The 20,468-nt window shown below is 45.2% G+C and overlaps 1 protein-coding gene across 3 annotated transcripts in view; it reads left to right on the top strand.

Moving 5' to 3' along the window:
- TCERG1L (transcription elongation regulator 1 like) overlaps positions 1-12,781 on the top strand; it is a 64,190-nt gene extending 51,409 nt beyond the window's left edge. Inside the window, exons 10-13 of one of the 3 annotated variants that reach the window (XM_090145678.1) lie at positions 3,022-3,157; positions 7,552-7,641; positions 10,857-10,975; positions 11,897-12,781. In XM_090145678.1, coding sequence (XP_090001804.1) covers positions 3,022-3,157; positions 7,552-7,641; positions 10,857-10,975; positions 11,897-12,053 — 502 coding nt within the window. In that variant the 3' untranslated portion in view covers positions 12,054-12,781. Of the gene's footprint in view, positions 1-3,021; positions 3,158-7,551; positions 7,642-10,856; positions 10,976-11,407; positions 11,561-11,896 lie in introns of those variants that run through there. The other 2 variants (XM_031597253.2, XM_090145679.1) reach the window with 2 other exon arrangements.
- The last annotated feature ends 7,687 nt before the right edge of the window (positions 12,782-20,468 follow it).

Raw genomic sequence — 20,468 nt, 5'->3', positions numbered from 1 at the left:
ACAGCCTCTCTGTTCCAGCACCTCACCACTCTCACAGGAAAGAACGTCCCCCCTGACATCCAACCTCAATCTTCCTTCCTTCAACTGAAAACCATTTCCCCTTGTCCTGCTGATATCTACCCTTTCAAAGAGTTGACTCCCATCCTGTTTGTAGGCTCCCTTTAGGTGCTGAAGGCTGCAATGAGGTCACCCCGCAGCCTTCTCTTCTCCAGGCTGAACAAGCCCAGCTCCCTCAGCCTGCCTTTGTAGGGCTTTTTCCATCCTGTTCTGTGTTGCCAGAATTTGTTTTCTTATTTTTTATTTCCATCAGGATTTCCCCCTCCAGAAAATTATGTCGTATGGGTCAAGCTGGGCAATATCAGTCCAGCCCAGTGCCCAAATGGGCACAGCCTGCGGACCAACACTCTGATCCTGCATAGTGTCTGATGTGTGACATGATCATCATTTAGCAAGTGTTGGATGCTGGGAGCTCTGTCATTAGCCCTGTCTTCATTTAACTTTTAGAATAAATCCCTAGACTAGGAGGAACCGATTCACATTTGTTGTACTTGGGCAATTAGTCCCATGAAAGTCAAGGGCATTAGTCATAAAATAAACAAGCAGGATTTGGCTTGACAGCACAGCAGTCTCTCAGACTTCGTCGTGATGATCCCAATTCCTCAGAAGTTTGACCTGTCACCAGAGAGCCCCGGAGTGTTTATTTTTCTGTCAGCAGAGCATATATCCCCCAACCGCTCCATGATTTCTGCAGCTGCTTTGAATTTTAAATTCTCTTTTATAACATGTAAAGATTTCCTGACATCTTGCTTTGGGCCCTGAAACAACGGCAGAATGCAGAGGTTTGTGGAGGGAGCTTTAGAAACTGACCTTTTGCTAAAGAAGCATGGCTTCAACGCTTGTTTAAATGTATGAATATTAAGCTGCAGCTAAAACTCCTTGACATGTAAATACTTGAGGATTTTCATTTCAGACTAGAATGTAGTTATCCTGTTATCTTTTTCATTAGTGGGTCTGAGACATCCCACAGCATTGGGTGGGATAGCACCAGTAACCCATGCCTGAACTATTCCCATTGCAGCTGTAGGTCTGTGCTCCCACGCTGCCTCCCTGCTTCCGTGTGCATTTTCATGTTGATGCTGAACAGCCTGAAAAATGTTTATGTGCAGGCACGTTATTCACTTCTTTTTGCAATATTAATGATTTGATTTTTTTTTTTTTTTTTTTTATTAAATATAACTAAAATGAGGTTATATGCTTTCAGGATTTGTTTTAAAACATGCAGCAGTTCCTATGCTGTTTTAATTATGTTCTCTCTCTGGAAGTTGTTGCCTTAGTAGATGATAGGGATGCTCTGACACACAATAAATCATCTGCTCTAGAGAGAGCCCCGTGCTGATGATAAGAAGTGATTGCATCAAAGTTCCAGCACAGTGCATCGTAATTCAGCCAGAGGGGTCATCACACAGCGATGTGTAGAGCCTTCTGACTCTATTACTTCTGTCAGTTGTCATTTCTGATGTTCGCACTGATGTCTGTCTTCACGTTTATGTATTACATGTACATCAGTAAGAACAGAACTGCTCCCACAGCCAGTGGGGGATCTGGCCCAAAGCTGGCTGCGGATCAGAGCGAGACCCTTCTGCTCTCGTGGATTTGCACAAGCGTCCTATGGGCTCTGAGCACCTGATGAGCTGTGGGTGTCCCTGCTCACTGCAGGGAGTGGAGCCAGGTGGCCTTTAGAGGACCTTTCCAGCCCAAACCGCTCTATGATTCTGCAGTTATTTGCTGAAGAAAATTATATTGTTTATTGTAATCTCTGGCGTGAGACAAAAGGAAGTCAGGGTAATATTCAGCATCATTTTCAATTTCCTGAGAAAAACTGAAGGAGAGAAGGGTTCTTGTGATGCTGAGCTGATGGAGCAGCGTGCTATATTTCTGCAGTTTCAGCTGGAAGAAGCTCTTTGCTCATCGTAGAAATTGGATTGGGCCTTTCATGGATCATGTTACAGGAAAACATTTGCTGTTGCAATACAAAATTCACTGTCATTCTGCAAAGGAAAACAATCTGATATCTTTGAAATCGCTAGTAATATAACATCGTTTTAGGGTAAATGTAAGTGTAATGTGATTATTTGTAGAGGGAAGATAGTGTACTAGAACTCGTGTTACATACCGATGTAATCCATTTGCTTGGAAATAAGAAAGTGTTTTCATGTAGAAATTCCAAACCTAAGTATTGAACAATGCTGTATAGTAAATTGCATCATTAGCTAATGCAGTCATGCCTAGTAGGATGCTAAGAATCAAAGCAGCCATGAACGTACCTTGTGATCGTTCCCAGATTCTTGGTCTCCCCAGAAAGCACCTTCATGTTTTATTGTGTCTGCTCTGCTGAAGACATTAAGAAGCAGTAGAAAGGACCCAGAGCAGGAGACTGAGTTCTGGCTTGAAACTAAAAGAGGGAAGATTTAGCTTAGATGGCAGATAGGATTTCTTCCTCTAGAGGCACTGAGGTGCAGGCACTGCCTGGAGCTGTGCTGCCCCATCCCTGGAGATGCCCCAGGCCATGGCCAGGCCCTTGGAGCCTAAGCTGGAGAGCACCCAGCTGGTGGTAAGGGTGGGACCTGGGGGGTTTTGGTGTCCCTGCCAACCCAAGCATGCACTCCATGATTCTGTGATTCTATGAGCTCTTCACCAAGGAAGCTCAAGGCATGCCATGACACATGAGGGCCCTCCAAACAATGAATTTCCCAGAGTGGAGTGAGAATGCAGTGTTAATGGTCTCCAGCTCCGATAAAATTATGTAAGCAGTTATCTGGTGGGAAAAACTTTGGTTCCAGTGACTGCACCAATGATGTAGGATTACAGCTGAGGAGAGCATCACCCTCGCACTGCAGCAGCAGGGCCAGTGGTGCTCCAGCACGTTTGTACATGAGATGGATTGCCAGGCTATGGAGAGGGTTAAAAGTGCCCTCCCAAGGCTACAACTGCTGAACTGTTTTCTGTCTTGCCTTGTTAAAGAACAGAAGATTGCCAAGTCGCTGACCAGGGGAAGGCAGGCACAGAGGAGAGGAATGGGAAACCAGCAGCAGCAGAGGTCACACCGCCCCTTGAGGAGCGCATCACTCATTTCCGAGATATGCTTCTGGAGAGAGGGGTAAGGAATAACTTCTTGGGTCAGCATACCTCCTTGGTGAGGGGAGAACATTACGTCTGACCAGTGCAGGAATCACGGTGTGATTATGGCTTGGTATTCAAAGGAGGAATTATTGACAGGGTGCTTTCTATTAACTGGGTAGCTTCTGCATTTCTTTACTTTGGCTTTTCCCCAGTGCCATCCAGTAAAGTGTGGCCATTCAGAACTGAAAGCCCTTTGCTGGTGCAGCTGCAAGTAAGTCCCTATGTGTGCACCCAAAGGTGACTGCTCCTTCTTCTGGGACCCGTGGCTCAGCACTGTGCTGAGCAATGTGCTGGGAGTCCTGGCAGCCCTGCACAATCCCAGGGCTGTGTTACGTGATGGGCAAAGGGTGGAAGATGAGTTGAGTGTCACCTGGCAGGCAGCACAAGGGTATGTCCAGCCTGCTTCGAATGGGCATTCTGGAGGCTCAGAAGCGAAAACCTGTTTGTGTCTTTGGCCTTCCCTGGCTGTCCTTGGACCTGGGAAGACCTGGTGGTCCCGGGGCCATTTTCCTTGGCCATTTCTCTTACTATTTTCCCAGGGTCTGAGCAATATTATGAGCAGGTAGATGGAGCGTAAAGTCTATTTACAGATAGGGTCCATCAGCACTGTAAGCCTCATGACCAAAAGAGAAATACGAGTCACAGCTCACAGTAACAGCATCCTGTTACCGGTTTCGTAAAGAGCTTCACCCTTTTATTTTCTGCCATAGCACTCATAAACCTGTGTCGAACTGCCCCTCTAAAGGTTACCATCAGCAATACAGTTGCTTTTAAATATAAAATTGCCAGTGCAAAATTTTTTGTCTCCCAGTACCCCTTCATTTTCAAGGAAGCAGGAATGGATTTAATAAAGGTACCATGATTCAGCCCTATGCCTGCAAATGGAAAGGGGTGTGTAGTGCAGTTGTGTGTGCGGATTTGATAACTTCCTCCAACACTCTTCGAATACACATTGCATAGAAGTTTATGTAACTTCTGTGAAGAAAAAAGAATCATAAGTGTGTGCTGTTAGGCAGTAAAGCAGGAGAAGTTATCACTGTTAGTCAGCAGACTTCACAGGTTCAGAAGTTCAGCAGTAAATTATCTCCACACCATTCACACTTTTATTCATGCATTTTGTTATTTATGCTTAAAAACCACAGAAATGCCATAAAGAAATACAGTTTGAAGGCTCCTGCTGACATACTTTAAGTCAGGGAATGATAAGTCAAAATTTAGAGGTATTTGGATTATTTGGTAACAGGATTCAAGCGTTTCCAGTTTAAGACTCTGCCTCGCTCATCAAAATAAGAACTGCAGTGAATTTGCTGTTTACTTTTGCTATTATTTACAAATATGTACGTAATAGGATTCTTTGCTTTTACCCAGAGCCTCTCGAGGTGGTCTGACAAGGCGCTGGGTGGGATCAGCTGGCATCTCCCAAAGTGCACTGAGACCACTCGTCTTCTTTGAGCCTGGGTGCTGGAATGGTGCCTGCTGCCATTTCCTTGTCATGTTGGTTTTTCTCGAGAAGGTTCTTGGCAGCATTACAAAGAGCTTGAACTAGATGGAGTTTTTCAGTGTTGTTATGAATCCTCACGCTTTAAATGTTTCAGTAAAAGAATATTGCTTGTAAAATTAAAAATAAGATGTGATTGTGGCGCAGATCTGAGATGGCAGCACTATTCCCAAGTCTGTGGCAAGTTTTCCCGTGTATAAATGTAGTCTCTGATGCAGTCCTTGTGGAAGTTCCACAAAGGACAAATTGCAGCCTCTGCAGATAGCCATGGGGTTCAAGTGTCCAAGTTAAATAACCTTGCTGGGTTGGATGTGGCTCTGGGCAGCCTGGTCATCCCAGGCCATTCCATGATTCTATGATTGTCCCCTTTCTGGGAAAGATTTGTTTTCTAGGATGTCCATGCAATAAAACTTTAAAAGGATATGAATTCAAAACACCATTGTCACCCAGATTTTGCTTCCTTAATATGAGTAAGCATAAAAATGAGGGCCTTTAACCTCTGCCATCCTGCATCAAAGTAATTCTCAATCTCAGCACGTGGCACAGAACAACAGAAAAACAGACTGCATTTTTTTATTGTTGTTTTTCTGCAGCCTATTTTTCTGCCCATTTTTCAGACAGACCCCAGACTGCCTCTGGAAGGATCATTAACCCCTTTCAGTGTGGGTTGGTGTGGGGCTGGCAGGGAGGGCTGTGCCACTTGGTGTGTATCTGCTGTGGGCATCACTCTGCTTGGGTCAGAGTCTGCCTCAGGCTGGGAAGCCTTTGCTGATGAAGATAAATGCACCTGTTGGAAATAGCAAGCACTTCACTTTTCTCTTCTTATCAATCTTTTCATCAAAGCCAAACTTTCAATGTGCTTTCGTAGCTGGGCTTCCAAAGAGAAGAAAAAAATAAAACCAGCTATTCAGATAGGTATCCTTTCACTTCTAAACATACTTCTTCAACTCAGTACACTGCATTTTCATGAGATTTTTCACTGCACTCTGGACTCAGATTAAAAAGCCGGAGCTCTGAACTGAGAAGCAGAGAGAAGCTCAGTTCTCCTTTGCTCTCCTTCTGAGTTGGTACCAGGCTGCAGAGGTCCTTCTGTGTTCTGGGAAGAGCTGCAACCCCCCACCCCATGATGTGTTCCTGGATGAGGGAGAAGAACGATGCAGCTCTTGTGGGGAGATTGGTCAGAATGTGAACGTATGTCTGCAGAGCTCCAAAATGAACAGTGTGTGTACCTAGAAGTAAATCACAAACATCTGCAACCAGCAGTTATTTCAGGTGTATGCCTGCATTTTGTGAAAGCCACCGGTTACTGAAGGAATACTGAAGGAATTCCATAGGAATAATTAAATTATACATCTGCCTGAGTTTAACTAGTGCTGATTTTAAATTGGCCTTTGTACTGGGAGCAGAGTGGGTGTCCAGGAGCAACATTCCTGGAAAGGAATTGCTCCCTCTGACCTCTCTAAAACAGCAGAAAATGCTTGCCTCAGGCTGCAGCCATGGGCATGGAGGCTGTGTCACGAGAAGATGACATTTGGAACAGGCTTTGCCAGACCTGCAGTGCACGAGTAGGGTTTGGATTCAGCCTAACTTAACCTCACGACTTAAGGAAGAACATCTGTGCCACTGGTGGTTTTGCAGCACATGGTAGCTGCGTAATGTCCTCATCCTAATTAAAATGGAATGAGGCATGCACATTCCTACGTTACTTTATTTGCCCTGCAGATACCAGCTGCAGTGATGCACAACCTGTACAAATCTTCCTGGCTGAGATCTGTAGCTTTCCTCTCTCTGGCCCCAGGTACTTGTTCCCATGGCAGCTTCCAGTGTGCCTGCCCCAAGCAGTGGTGTGCCCATGCCCCAGCCCCAGCCCAGCTCCCACCCCAGCACCAGTGCTGGATGTTCCACTTCAACCTTCTTGGCATGACGAAAACCTTCATGTCTGATTGTTAATTAGACTACTTTAATTATACTCCACATACTTTTTTTTTTTTTTTTTTTTACTTCGTGAATTTACTCTTCTTTGCAATTAGATGGAGTGATTGGAATATTTTATCTTATGAAGGAGTTTTCTGTAGCAAATTAATTAACAGTGATTTTGTCTGAGATACCAGGATCAGGCTGGGGATCTCTGCCTCACGCATTTTATGGAACATCATTCCGTAAAACTCCCAGGGCTGAGGAGTGCTGTGGCCCTGCTCAGTTTGGTGGTCCTTATAGCTCACCACCTTGAGGGGCTTCCTCAGAACATGGAAGAACCTCTGTGAGTGTGGCATTGTTATTTTGCAGAGGGTCTATAAATGATGCAGTGATCTTGGCTGCATATCCAGGTACCATTGCTGAGGGCTGAATTCAGTAGAAAGAGGTGGAAGCCTCAGAATGCAGATGGTGACCCCTACCCCCTTGGATGAAAGTGGTAAATTTAATATGATAATGTGATATTTTGGTGTATATCACTGTTAGTTCTTCAGTGTGCATGTGCATTGACAGCTTCATTCGGGTTAGTAGTTAAATTCTGCAAGAGAGGGGAGCTAAAGCTGATGTACCTAATTAAATGGAAATTGATACTTCTGTCTTAAAAGCGGGTAATGAAATGGGCATTTCCCTTTCTGCTGCAGATTCTTTCCATCAAAAAATGTGGAATTAGTGTCTTCCAGATACTCACTGAGATGTCCTAGGGCAAATCAATACTAATGGCATGGGTGCAACCAGATCATTGCCAGAAACAGATTGAAGTGCAACTTCTAACTGCTCTGAGGCATCTTGAGAGGGTTCATTAACTTTCTGAACTACACTTTCATCTCACCTTGGAACATTTCCTTGTTTCCAATCCTTATTAAAATTCTTTATTGCAACTGTGTTTGTATACTTCACAGGTTTCAGCGTTTTCAACATGGGAAAAAGAGTTACACAAAATAGTGTTTGACCCACGGTACCTTCTACTAAATTCAGAGGAACGTAAGCAGGTAAGCATTAGCCCGATGTAGCTGCTGGTTCGTGGCAAACATTTCCCAAATTAACTGTAATAAGCAAGTAATTGTCTTGGTAGGATAAAATGAGCAGCATACAATTGACATTTCTTTCTGGGATTTGCCAGTGTGGCTTTTGATATAATCTGTGCTCCCAGAGAAGAGTTGCCACCTTGGGAAAGCAAATGGCAACAAGTCAGTCAGCCCATAGAGAAAAGCTGCAGCCTCTTAGGTTGTAGGAACGAGTTCCACTGGTGTCTGGGGCTCGGCTCTAAGAAGGCTAATGGCCATAAGGTAATGTTTCCTCTCTGATGTATGCTGCTTATTGTGGGGAGGGTACTTTCTCTTTATTACTTAGGAACATTTTCTATGAGTTTGGCACTATTTATGCTGTATTTTGCAATAACTAGGTGGATGGGGCACACTGGCTATGCTTGTACCTTTAAATGGGCAAGCAACAGGGGGAAGCAGACTTTATTCTGTCCTGTTTATTTGGGCATCAGTTCTCACAAAGGAACTAAAAGGACTCCAGGGCTGTAGATTAGACTAAAAAAATTAGGAGAGATGCAGGGATGTGGCAAGGAAGAGGAACTCTTTTGCGCTGTGGTTATTCATCTTCCTTACCACTTCGTTGTCATCCTGGAAAAGAAAGGATTTTAAATATGGAATTATCTGTTTTTGAAATAACACGATGAATAATGTACTTCTTATGTCTTTGCCATTGCACTGGGGCTCCTATTGTCTTGTGGTTTCTCCAGAGAGCCTGCTGCAGTTATTTGCTGAGGGCCCGGGCACATACATCTTCATTTACTGCCTTTCCAATATTTTCTTTCCTAAGAAAAAAAAAAGGTGAAATAAAATAATAATGAAATACGGGAATGAAAATGTGAGCAAAACTGCTAGAGTGGAAAATACTACTAAAGAAGAGGCTAAGCAAAGAGCCTTCATTTTATTTCAGGGAATCAGCAAGGACAAAACCTAGACCTCGATCAGTCGATCAAGATACGTTCTTCTTTTATTTTATCAATCGCGGAGATGATGTAATAAAAATGCATGATGAATACACGTTATGTGATATGGAGCTTTGCTTGAAGCACCATGGACTCGTCTGCAAGGTGCAGTCAGTGCTGGCAGAGGGGCCGAGTGCTGGTGCTGGCTGTGAGCAAGCTGGGCTGCCAGCTGTGGAGGAAGAGGATAAGCATTGGGTGTACTTTGACTAGCCATGGCCCAGGAGAATTCAGCCTGGAGGACGTGCCACATATTTAATCTATTTTCGCTACTAAACTTGAAGTTAAGAATTCTAGACGTTCCCTGTGAGTGCTTCCCTTTAATTAGACCTCTTTTTCCTCTGGGAAGTGGTTGAAGAAGAAAGGTAGGCTTGGGCAAGGCTAGCTGCCTGATTTAATGAAACACTTACTGAAGTACAGCCTAAATCAGTAGAAGACATCATTTAGATACATGGAAACGTTTATAGTGCAGATGCTGCCTGTGGCCCACATAGCGAGCATCTTGAGTGCTTTGTAAGTTATAGCAATGAATTAATAGCGGAGGTGCTTAGGGATGAAAGCTGGCTCAGAGAAGGGTGAGGAGTTGAGTAGTGAGTGTGTGCCAGAGCACAGCTGGCCCAGCCCAACCCTCTGCTGTCTGCCGTCAGCAGGGCAGGGGCAGCAAGCTGCAGGGGCAGAGCAGGGCTGGGGGGCAGGATGTCCTCCTGCCATGGGCTGCGATGCCCTTGCACAGCCTGAGGAGCACAATGATCTGCTATTGAGTGTTTGTTAAGCACTGGAATAGGGTCCCCAGGGAGGTGGCTGAGTCACCATCCCTGGATGTGTTTAAAAACTATTTGTTTGTGGTGCTCAGGGACATGATTTAGCAAAGAGTGGTTAAAGTTAGGGTAGCATGGTTAGGTTGTGGTTGGACTTGATGGTCTTTAAGGTCTTTTCCAACCTGAGCAATTCTATGATTCTTTGGTTTACGATAGATTGATCCACTGATATTCTCTGAAGGATTACGAGCATCTGAAGGATGCTTCTATGTTTAAGCCTAGGGACATTGAAGGGTAAAGAGGCAACTCGATTAAGTAATGAGCTAGCACTTAGCTTTGATTTATTACTGCTGTAATATCTTCGCTGATAATGCAAAGACAAGCAGTAACAGTTCTCATGTTTTCTTTATTTCCTTTTCCTGCCCTCTCTTATATTCAGATGATGCAGCTGCATACAGTATAATATATTTAGATTTCCTGTGTTGTCACAGCACTTCTTGCATAGCCACTGTTGATGTTTACTTTTCCAGGGCCATTTCTTCCCCTTGCAACATACCATACCAAATGTGTTTTGCAGTTCAGATGCTTACACTGTCCTGAAATGTAGATTTGCACCTGTGCATCCCCCCAGCTGATGAGAAAGCAACCCTGGTAGTAACCACAGTAATCATCTGTGATGTGTATAATCTGCGGTGGAAAGAGATGGATGGTGACTAGGGAAAGCCAATAGCATTCTGCAGAGCAGCTCAGTGTGCAACGTTTTGTAGAGCACAAGGCCAGCAGGATTGGAGTTTTGGTACTTAAAGATGTGATTAAAGGAGGTGGCAGAGATTTTAGACATAGAGCCTTTTCAAGATGCCCACAATCCACTGCTGAGCAACGTGATGCACATTTAGCTGCCAGATGCTGTTGGAGAAAGGTTGTTAGCTCTTTCAATAGCGTTCAAACTTTTGGGTCTGTGTGTGCAGAGAGTCGTGTAAACTCATGGTTTTTGGCAGCTGAATTGAAGGGTCTTTGGGCTTTTTGGGGGTGACCTGCAAAATATTGATGGTTAGCATGATAGACAGTTTCAGGAATGAGAGCAAGCTGGGAAAGATGCGAGGTCTAAACTAAGTGTGTGCAAAGTACAGACACAACGTGGAAACAAAAAATAATGCTATAGGAAGAAAAATGTGAGCATAACACTGAAGTAAGGAAGCCTTGATTTGTGTTTTACTGAATGTTTGAGTGAAGGTATTGTCTGTGCAATGATTGCCTTTCTCCAGCTGTGTGTTTCCTGACCACACGTGCTTAGGGCTCCTTGAAGCAGATTCAGCTGCATTTCAGTCAGCAGAGATTGAGGGCGGATAGGAGCTGTGGTTCTTGAGATTGACAGCCCTTCAATGAAGCATGAATGCCACAAAGCCTTTATTAATAAACACTATATCATTTTTCCTTATTTTGAAAGATATTTGAACAGTTTGTCAAGACCAGGATAAGAGAAGAGTACAAAGAAAAGAAGAACAAATTGTTGTTAGCCAAAGAAGAATTTAAAAAGCTCCTCGAAGAATCCAAGCTATCACCAAGGTATGGCATTGCCGTATGAAGATTTGTTAAGATAACATTTCTAATTTAGTCTGTGCTTATCAGTCCTGGAACGCTGTAGAACAGAATGCACTCTTCATGGCAAGGTTTTACATCTATTGTTACAATGCTGTGCTGACATATCTTTACTACATTTTGTAGTACTTAGTCTATTTCACTGCGAATATTACTGAGAATGAGAATATACTGTTTCTCTCTGTTCCTTTTCTTTTTTTCTCTCTTTCACTTTGACTGTGTGATATTTTGCATAACATGTGTATTTTATGTGCATATATATGGTAGAATTATGTGGCACAGGTGTTCTCCCTCCTGTTTATATGCTCCTTTCAAATACTGGCATGCCACAATGAGGTCTCCCTGGAGCCTTCTCTTCTCCAAGCTAAACAATCCCATTCTCTCAACCTTTCTTCATAGGAGAGGTGCTCCAGCCCTCTGATCACCTTAGTGGTCCTCCTCTGGACCCGCACCAAGAGCTCCATGGAAATTTACCTTGGCTGTAACCCCTAGCTTGATTTTGATGTGCAGTAAAGATATGCAGACAGCTCCATTCCCACAAGGCTGTTATGAGTCTGCACAGTGCTTAAAGCCAACAAGAAATACTGCAGCATTCATACGATATATCCATCATTAATCATAGCGCTGTGAACGCAAAATTGAGAGAGAAACCATTGCTAGAACAATGCACCTGTGAGATTTTAAAGGCCAGGGGTTGAAGCGTAAGCAGGAGGCTGGTGGGGTGCTGGGCTGGGCTGCCAGCAGCACTTGTGCCCTCGGTGCAGGGTCTGTGCTCAGCACCTGGGTTTGGCCATGGCATCCTGTTGCTTCCAGCTGCCGCGTGGCCATGCCTCTCCCATAAGCCACATCTGCAAGGCTGCAGCTTTCAAATCTCTGTCTTTTCTGCAGAACGACATTCAAAGAGTTTGCAGAGAAATATGGCAGGGATCAGAGGTTCCGCCTGGTTCAGAAGAAGAAGGACCAAGAGCATTTTTTCAATCAGTTCATACTTATCCTTAAAAAGAGGGACAAAGAAAACAGGATAAGGCTACGGAAAATGAGATAAAACTGCTTGGAGCTGGCAGTGAGTGCAGAAGCTAAAGCTGGGACTGCAGGAAAGATCCCAAGTGAAGGTGAAAGCAAAGGCTGACCTCGCAGCAGCTGAAGGACGGAGCGCATATCCCTGAGAAAAACTTTCTCTGAATGGTGTTTGTTGAACACACGGAGCATTTGTGAAGGTTGTTCTGCAGGAATCTGAAGGATATTTGTTCCCAAGGAATTAATGTTTCATATTGAAGCTCTCTTTTGTACAACATCCAGAGTTTGATGCATTTCTAATTGCTGTGATATGTCAATCCCTTAATTGTTTTAATTATGCAAATTACTTGTAATACACACAAATTATGAATCCGGTGCAGATTTGTAATTAAGCAGAAACAGATGCCATCCATAACAATCTCAAGATATTTTGATCATTTCGGGGAATTATCTATCTCAATCTTTTGGCAACTTTCTGCATTAGCACAAATTGTTCGGAGGTGCAGCGGGATGCAGGGATTCATTGCCGCGTTCACATGTCTGTGTCCAGTTCTCTGAGTAGTACTATTAAATATTAATTGTTAATCTTAGTGAAGAGTGTGAAAACCCTGGCCAGTGTTCCATAGGAAACTCTCCTTTCCGAAATAGCTTTCCTGATCCCACGGGTGGTGCTTTGGGCTGATAGCAGCACTGCTCTGTCGGAGTTCCGTAAAGGCGTTCTTTTGTACAACCATCGCGGTCTGAGTTACGTTCCTGTATGTGGAAAGTCTGCATGAGATTTTTCTCATCATCTTTGTATAAATTAAATATTTTACTTTTTTAATTAATAAATATTTTAAGTCGATTTTGGGGTTTATTTTTTTTTTTTAAAGTTTCTAAATGTTTGGAAATGCTGGATAAAGCAGCGCAGGTCTCACGGTTCTGACTCGAGAGGTAAAACACTGATTGCTCCTGGGGCTCCTGCTTCGCATGCACGTTTCCACTGATGCCAGCTGCACTCATGAGCAGATTGAGAGCACACGGTGTGTGACACTGAGGATACCAGCAGCAAGCAATAAAACTGCTTGAGATTTCAAATGGCAGACTGGCTTGCTGGGAGTGTGGTATTGATCTCTGTGGCAAGCCTCATCACTGATGACTGCAAAAGGAGAGCAGCTGTGGCAGTAGGGGACAAATGCCTGCAGCTGCTGCTCGGGGCCCAGGTTGCTGTGGGTGGGGAGGCAGAAGGGCCCTGATCAGTGGCAGAGACCAAACCTGTGGCAGCAACAAGGGGCTGGGCTAAAAATGGGTTTGAAAACATATCAGCAGAAACAGGCTCAGCTGCTTGTAGGAGGAAGGTGCTAGCGCTGATAGAACTGCTTAAAGGCTGGGTTTCTTGGACCAGAAGAGTCCTTATCAAAATGGAAAGATTCCTGTGCTATTGCACGTGTTCAGAACCTCTATATTTCAGAAAGCAACTCCTAGTCTGCTCTGTTGAAAGAGTCCAGAAAATAAACTTAAGCTTTTTGGGTGGGGAAAAAACAAAGCAGCAAATTGTTCCTCCTGCCCATCAGCCCATTCCTCCTCATTCTGCAGCAGCCTCAGCCATAACCACTGAGTGGTTCTGGGTCTGTGCTGCAGCCCTGAGGGCTCAGAGTCTGGACAGTGCATGTCCCTTGTCCATGTTTTGCAGCAGAAAAGGCTTCAGTGAGAGCCCTGCTGTGAGTCTGTGATGTCTGAGCACCTGTGGGTGTGGAAAGCTACGGTTTCTCTTCTCACCTTAAAACTTCATGTATTTGAAATATTCCACACGTGTGTGAGTGATGCCTGCTGTTGGTGCAGGGCAGTCTGCAGGCAGTGCTACACCTGGCAGTGGCACTGCTGCCTTGCAGGCATCTCCCCCTGCTCTGCATCTCCCTTGGTGTGCTCCGTGATGGTTCAGGCTCCTTTTTCTCAGGTAAGTCTCTTTATATATATATTATATATATATGTATATATGTATTTCTTTTCCAGTATACATGATCTCATTCTTCAGACTTCAAAGAAAAAAAAGTTATGAAGCACTGAATGGTTTTTGGCTCAACCAGGAGTGCAGAGAGATTTGGGTGGGTTTTACTTTTGTTTCTTGTTTGTTGTTCTTTTTCCTTCTTTTTTGCTTCCCAGTGAGCATGAACGTGTCTGGGTGGAAGCTGAGTGGCTCTGTGATGGTAGAAGTCATTTTGTTTTCCTTTCCTAATTAGTCTGTAGCTCATTTATTTTTTAAAAATTTAGTTCTTCCTATTGTGATACCTACACTTGGCTTGCTTTTGTGAATATTACTTTCCCCCCATCCCTCTGGGACCACATTTCTGTATTGCTGTGATCACTGTTCAGAGAGTTAATCTCTAACATAAGCGAAGAGAAGTCAAAGAAATGAAAACAAATGATGGCATCATTCCCTAGAGACGGCAGGTTTACTTCTCTGGGTTCATAGCAAGATGCTCTGGGTTTGCCTCTGCAAGCAATTTAACTTGATTTATCCCTCCAACCACCAATGAAATACTTCTAGATTGTATTTCTCCAGTAGTGGCCGTGGCACCCGGAGTTGTTGCCTCTCCATGTGCTTTTCATAATGAATGCACTTCTGGCAAGTTATTTGTCTGAGTGGTTGTGTACTCAGACAGTTTGTCATGGTTCCCTTCCATTTACTTGTCTTCAGGTTGTTGTATTTAATAATGCCTTTGCTTTGGGGTGGAAAGAAAAGCAGAGCAGCTGCTAGAAACATGGCAGAAACAGTTCTTTCTCACAAAAAGGGCTGAGTTTCTCTTTTCCCTGTTTCTTCATAGACAGATCTGAAACAAATTTGGAGCATTTAACTCTGAAGATTTTTGTGAAAAGTTAACTGTGGGTGGTAACTGGGATGCTCAGGTGACCCTGGCTGAATGCTTAATTGCCCATCAGCTGCACTGTTCTCTGTGTTGGTAGTGGGTAGAACTTGGCTCTGGGAGTCATAGCACCTAAAATGTGCATTATTGCCAATGAAGGCCCTCTCCTTTTATACCTGCTGAGATTCAATATAGATATGAGTTAATGCCTGAGACAAAAGAGGTGTTTGCAGAGTGAGTGGTACTGCTGATGGCTGGGATTACGGCGAGGTGCTCGGGCAGAATTCTGCAGCGGGCTGTCCCTGCCCATGGGGATATTATACTGCACTCTGGGGCACAGGGCAGGGTGTAGGATGAGATGTCATGGCCTCACATTGCACCAGGAGGGTCAGGTTGGTACCAGCGCAATGTCTGCTCAGAGAGCGGCCGGGCGCTGGCACAGCTGCCCAGGGGTGGGCAGTCCCTGTGCACGGAGGTGTTCAGAGCCATGGGGATGTGGCACTGAGGGACGTGGGCAGTGGGACTGTGGGCTGGGTGGGGGTCTCAGAGGACTTTTCCAGCATTAATGGTTCTGTGTGTGTGGATGGAGATGGAGGAGGGGGATGTCTGATAATGCAGGAATCCACCTCCACCACCCGGGGCACTGCAGTCACCAACTTGGCCAAATGTACATGACATCTAGAGTTTAATTTTTTTAAAAAATCTAATAAATCTCCTAATAACAGACCATTTAAAATTAAGACACAAATAAAAATGTTTTGTTGAAGTTCCTTCTGGCTTCAGCAGAATCAGTCTTCTCCCTTTGGGTCATAACTGCTTAAATTACTGGGAAACAGCACAGAAAGCATTGCTGGGTCCCTCAGCTCCCTCCAGGAGAGCAGCCTGTTCCCTTGCAGCCTGCTTGCTGTGGAATGCCCAGACCTTAGCCCTTCCATGTTACCTATATATTAACCTGCATAATATCTGTGGTCTGAGTGCCAACAGATGGGCTGCAGGCACAAATTAGTCCCCAGGTGCCACCCTGTGTCCTGACCCCCCTCCCTGCAGATCACAGCCTCTACCTGCAGGGCCCCCCAGGCCGACTTCCATGAGCACTGCTGCAAGGCCCTGCAGGTCACTGCCAAGTCACCTTGCCGTGCTGCCAGGTTTGGCTTGCATCAGGTGAAGCCCAAAACCTTTTTTTGTTTGTTTGTTTTCCTCCTTTTCCTACTTTGAAGAGAGAATCTGTTTCCTGGCATCACAAGAAAGTGGTGCTCCTGCTCGGAATGAGCGCTGCATGAGAAACAAGGATGTGTTTAGCTTAAAAGAGCATTCCTAATGAAGCCCTTTCACATCTGAAGAGGCTGCAGTTGTGTGCGCAGCAGGCTGAGCTTTCAAGGCTGTATTTGTTTGTGAGAAATAATGTTACCATAATCTGTGGTGCTTTTCCTCCAAAAAGAATAAAACGTTGACTTAATGCAAACAATGTAGTCAACTGGAGGTTGATCCTCCCAACCTGCATAGATCTTCTTACAAATCATGAGCAGCTTTTGTGTTAAAACTGAAACCAGAATGTTTGCTCTGGAACCATCAGGCTGGCTGCAGAGTTGCAAAATATGGGAAACGTTTCCCTTTGCTTTGCAGGATGAGTGCTGTGTGGAGGGAAATTGCAAAATGGAGAAAACACCAAAGTGAGAAGGAGGTGGCACTGCTACAGGGCTGGCTTTGGCTGCTGCTTCTTTCTGCTCTGATGCTGTTTTATAATCCTACAGGAGATTAGGGAAATGTAAGTCATTCATAAGGTTTTGTAAGTGGCCTAAGGTGAAATGGAGGCCTTAATTAAAACGTGTTATTTACCAATCACTGGAGGGTTCTCTCGTCTGTTCCATTTCCTCATTTAATGCCTATGAGTCATCATCCTGCTCTGCCCTGGGAAGCAGCACAGCTCCCTGGCAATGAACACCTGCAGCACTGCTCTTTGGAGGAGACATCGTTCCTGATGCCCAACTTGACCCTTCCCAGCATAGTGTGAGACCAGCCCCTCTTGTCCTATTGCTGCTACCTAGGGCAGAGGCCGACCCCTCCCTCCCCCCCACCAACACAACCTCCTGTCAGGAGCTGTGGGGGTGATGTGGTCTCCCCTGAAACCCCTCTGGTCCAGACTGACCCACCCAGATGGAAATGTTGTTTTGATGATGCATATATTTGGCAACAGTCATCAGGTTTCCAACAAAATGAATAAGCAGGCAAAGCAAAACAACCTGCAGAAGCTGTGCTGGCTGATGCCCTCGGTGCCCTCAAACCCATGGCTTGGTGGCCACTCATCCCTTTGGCAACGGTGGCAGAAGCGTGTGGTTTTCACATGGTTTTTATTCCTGTTTCCATAAGCAAACACTTATTCCGACTGCTTTCCTAGATATATGTACGTTCTGAAATGGTCTCAGCTGCTGCTGCAAGTAATGGTAATTACCAAACCCATGTGTTGGGTTGATGGGTGGAACCTGACACCTACTTTATAGCAAGTGAGTAATCGATGTATGCAGCTATACATAAATACGGTGACACCACTTCAAAATGATGATGTCCATGCAGTCGTGTCAATGCAGTGACACCACTCCAGTGCCCAGCCAGAGCCCCTCTATGTCCCTATGCTGCCCTCAGCACCACAAAGCTCGTGTGCCCCATTGGTTCTGCAGGGTGGGGCTGTGCCGTTCAGCTCCTTTAACTGAGCATTTTGGCCTGGGGGAATGTTAAAAAGAAAAAAGGAAGAAGTGTGTACATAGTTCTGGAGCTGCTGGTTCTTGCTGCCCCACATCCCTGGTGGCACTCCATCGGTGGCCTTTCCTTCTGCCGAGTATTGCACGCGTAATTATTGCTGTTACTTCTTTTGCAAATGGTTGTGTAGATGAATTTATGCAAATATTCCCAACGCAAATAGAACGGGGATTGCACGTGCTCAGAGCACGTTGCCTCTAAGCATTACAGGACTCCGTGCCGACTCTGCGTGGTTTCACTGAGCGATCCCTGGTGCTGCTGCACCCCATCGTTTGTGTGCCGTAAGGCTGCTGGAGCCCTGAGCTCAGAGCCGAGAGAAGCAGCTGGGCTGGAGGAAGGGATGGGGCAGCAAAGCAGCTCCTGTGATGGAAGCACTACAGATTTCAGTCTGACCAGAGCCGCAAAGCAGTGTAATTCTCTAAACGGTCAGCTTTCCTCATTGCTCCTCTTTCTGCCTTATCTCCTGATTAAAGGGGAAGCACTCAGTTAGCAAACAGAGGCTTTCAAAGGGTGATTAAGCAGAGCTGGGGAAATAACAATCCCATTAACGAGCAAGATCTACACCCACCCACTTAAGTTGCTTTTGTCCTTTGAGGGCAGGCGTGCTCCAATCAGACCTGCACCAGCTCCATGCCTTACGGTTGCTCTTCGGTTTGCATGCAGCTGTGCACATCTCTCAATGGGCTTTTCTTATTATGTGTGATTTCTTTTTTGGTAGTTCCAAAGCAATAATTTAGTAATAATTAGAACCTGATCGGAAATTCAGAAATTGTGTCATTTGGGTTGAAATGGGGCTGCAAGAAGGGTGGGCACCCAGTTCCGAACCAGCTCCAGCTCTGCAAGTTGAGTGACGGTGGGGCTGGGTGTTAGGAACTCAGTGTGGGTGCATTCTGCTTGCTTTGTGATAGGAAAAGGCCACCCTAGTGCAGCCCAGAGCACTTTGCATGGAGTGAGGAGTGGTGCTGGCAGCCTTGGGCGCTGCTGTGTTGGAGGCAGAGCTGCTTTGGGCTGCTCTGATGTGGGGCTGCATGAAAACCTCTGCAAAACCTACAGAGAAAATCCTGTAAATGTAATAAACCTGTATGCATCTCCTATTGCAAATCGATACTAAATATGTAAGTTAAGAAAAATGTTTAGCTATTATACTTGTAGCCATACAGAGAGCTGATACATTGGCTGTTCCTACGTGTCCCCACAGATCCATTTCATGCTGGACAACTTCTGTTCAAATGTTTGTATTTCTAAACTGACAGCATCGTAAGAAAACTATAATAAGTGAAGGGAAGTTAATTAGTGATGGGTGGAGCAAGAGAGGTGGGCCAGGGGAGAGCCACAGTGGAGTTCATTTATTTGGAATGGGGGTGGGCTCTGAGAAATGCGCTGCTCCATGAGGAGATGCCTAAATGTGCCTTGAAAGGATTAGCTTCTCCACACCTAATCTGCTTATGCTTAACCTAAAATAGTGCCGTGACAATGCTCAGTGACTGGGTTTTATTCCTCCTGTCATGGAGGAGGGTGTGCAATGATACTGCCTGCAACTACCGGCAAGAAAAAAAAAAAAAAGAAGAAAAAGGAAAATGCAAAGAGGCAGAACAGAGGGGTTGGGATGAGCAAAGAATTTGGGGAAGGATTAAAAAAGAGGCTTTAAAAAGGCACTTTTGCATGCATGTGTCTGGCTGTGCGTGCCACATACATGGCAGCACCTGCTTTGAGGGCAAAAAATGCCTGAGGGGGAGGGCAGTACTATGTTCCCTGGGCATTTGTTGTTGCCTTAAGGGGCTGAGCTCCCCACATCCCACTGGGATGGAGAGTTTGTTCCCCATGTTGTTGCCCTACACAAGGGAGTAGGGTATTGGTGGCAGTGGGATGCCATGCAAGGAGGTGAGGGCAGCTGCAGCACCACATCCTGCAGGGCACACGCCTGGGCCACAAAAGGCACCAGGAGCACAAGAGGAATTGCAGACGCCGGAGAGAGAATAAATCTTTCCAATCAGCCAATTTATCAGTGGATTCACAGTTCCTAATTCAAAGCAACTGAAGTAATTATTGAAAGAAAGTCATTAATTGGAGTAAAGCTCTTTATTGAATATGCTACTGAGTCATTCTTGCAGACACTTGGGGGTTTATTGCATTGGCTTTGGAACAAAGCAAATCACTGCTGCTACAGAGCGGGGTCACTGGATGGATCCAGGTAAGGACTGGAACTGCTGGTGGCTCTGCCCTGCTCCTCCCATGTGCAACTGAGAGTGGGCTGTGTTTCTTATCTTTTAGTAGAGTTTTTTAATATACTTTAGCATTCTTCTGTTAGCTCTTGTTGCAAGGCTTGTTGGAAAGACCCTTAAGATACCCTGAAGTGCTGAGAGGTGAAATAGAGAGGGGGGGTGCTGTGCCCAGGAGGGCTCATGTGGAGGTGCTGAACTGCAGTTGTGATGAGGGAGGTCACAGTACCACATCCACATGGCTGTGCTCCCAGCTCCCTAGTAGCCAGGGCTGGCAGTGCAGCTTCCACACCCTGCTTTGGTCCTCAGCCTCTGAGGGGCTGCACTCTCCACTTCTGTCTTGTGGATAAATGAAATGAGAAGGTGAAACTATCTGTTCTCTTATTTTGGCTTTATCTACTGAGGGCTTTGTACTTTCTTATTGAGTCTGAGTTTATCCTTTGATTATCAGCCCTGAGTGGCTCCCATCCCATTTGGTTCAGCTAATGGAAAGCACTGGTTCATTCCCATGACCATTTCGTTGCCTCTCGGCTGAACATGAGGCAGCAGTGTGCACAGGTGGCCAAGGAGCTCAGTGGCATCCTGGCTCGTATCAGCAATAGTGCAGCCAGCAGGAACTGGGAACTG

Source organism: Phasianus colchicus, chromosome 8 (genome assembly GCF_987193195.1).
Source record: "Phasianus colchicus chromosome 8, bPhaCol1.hap1.1, whole genome shotgun sequence".
Classification (NCBI taxonomy): domain Eukaryota; kingdom Metazoa; phylum Chordata; class Aves; order Galliformes; family Phasianidae; genus Phasianus; species Phasianus colchicus.
Note: the sequence above shows the minus strand (reverse complement) of the source record. Positions and strands in the feature narration are given on the sequence as shown.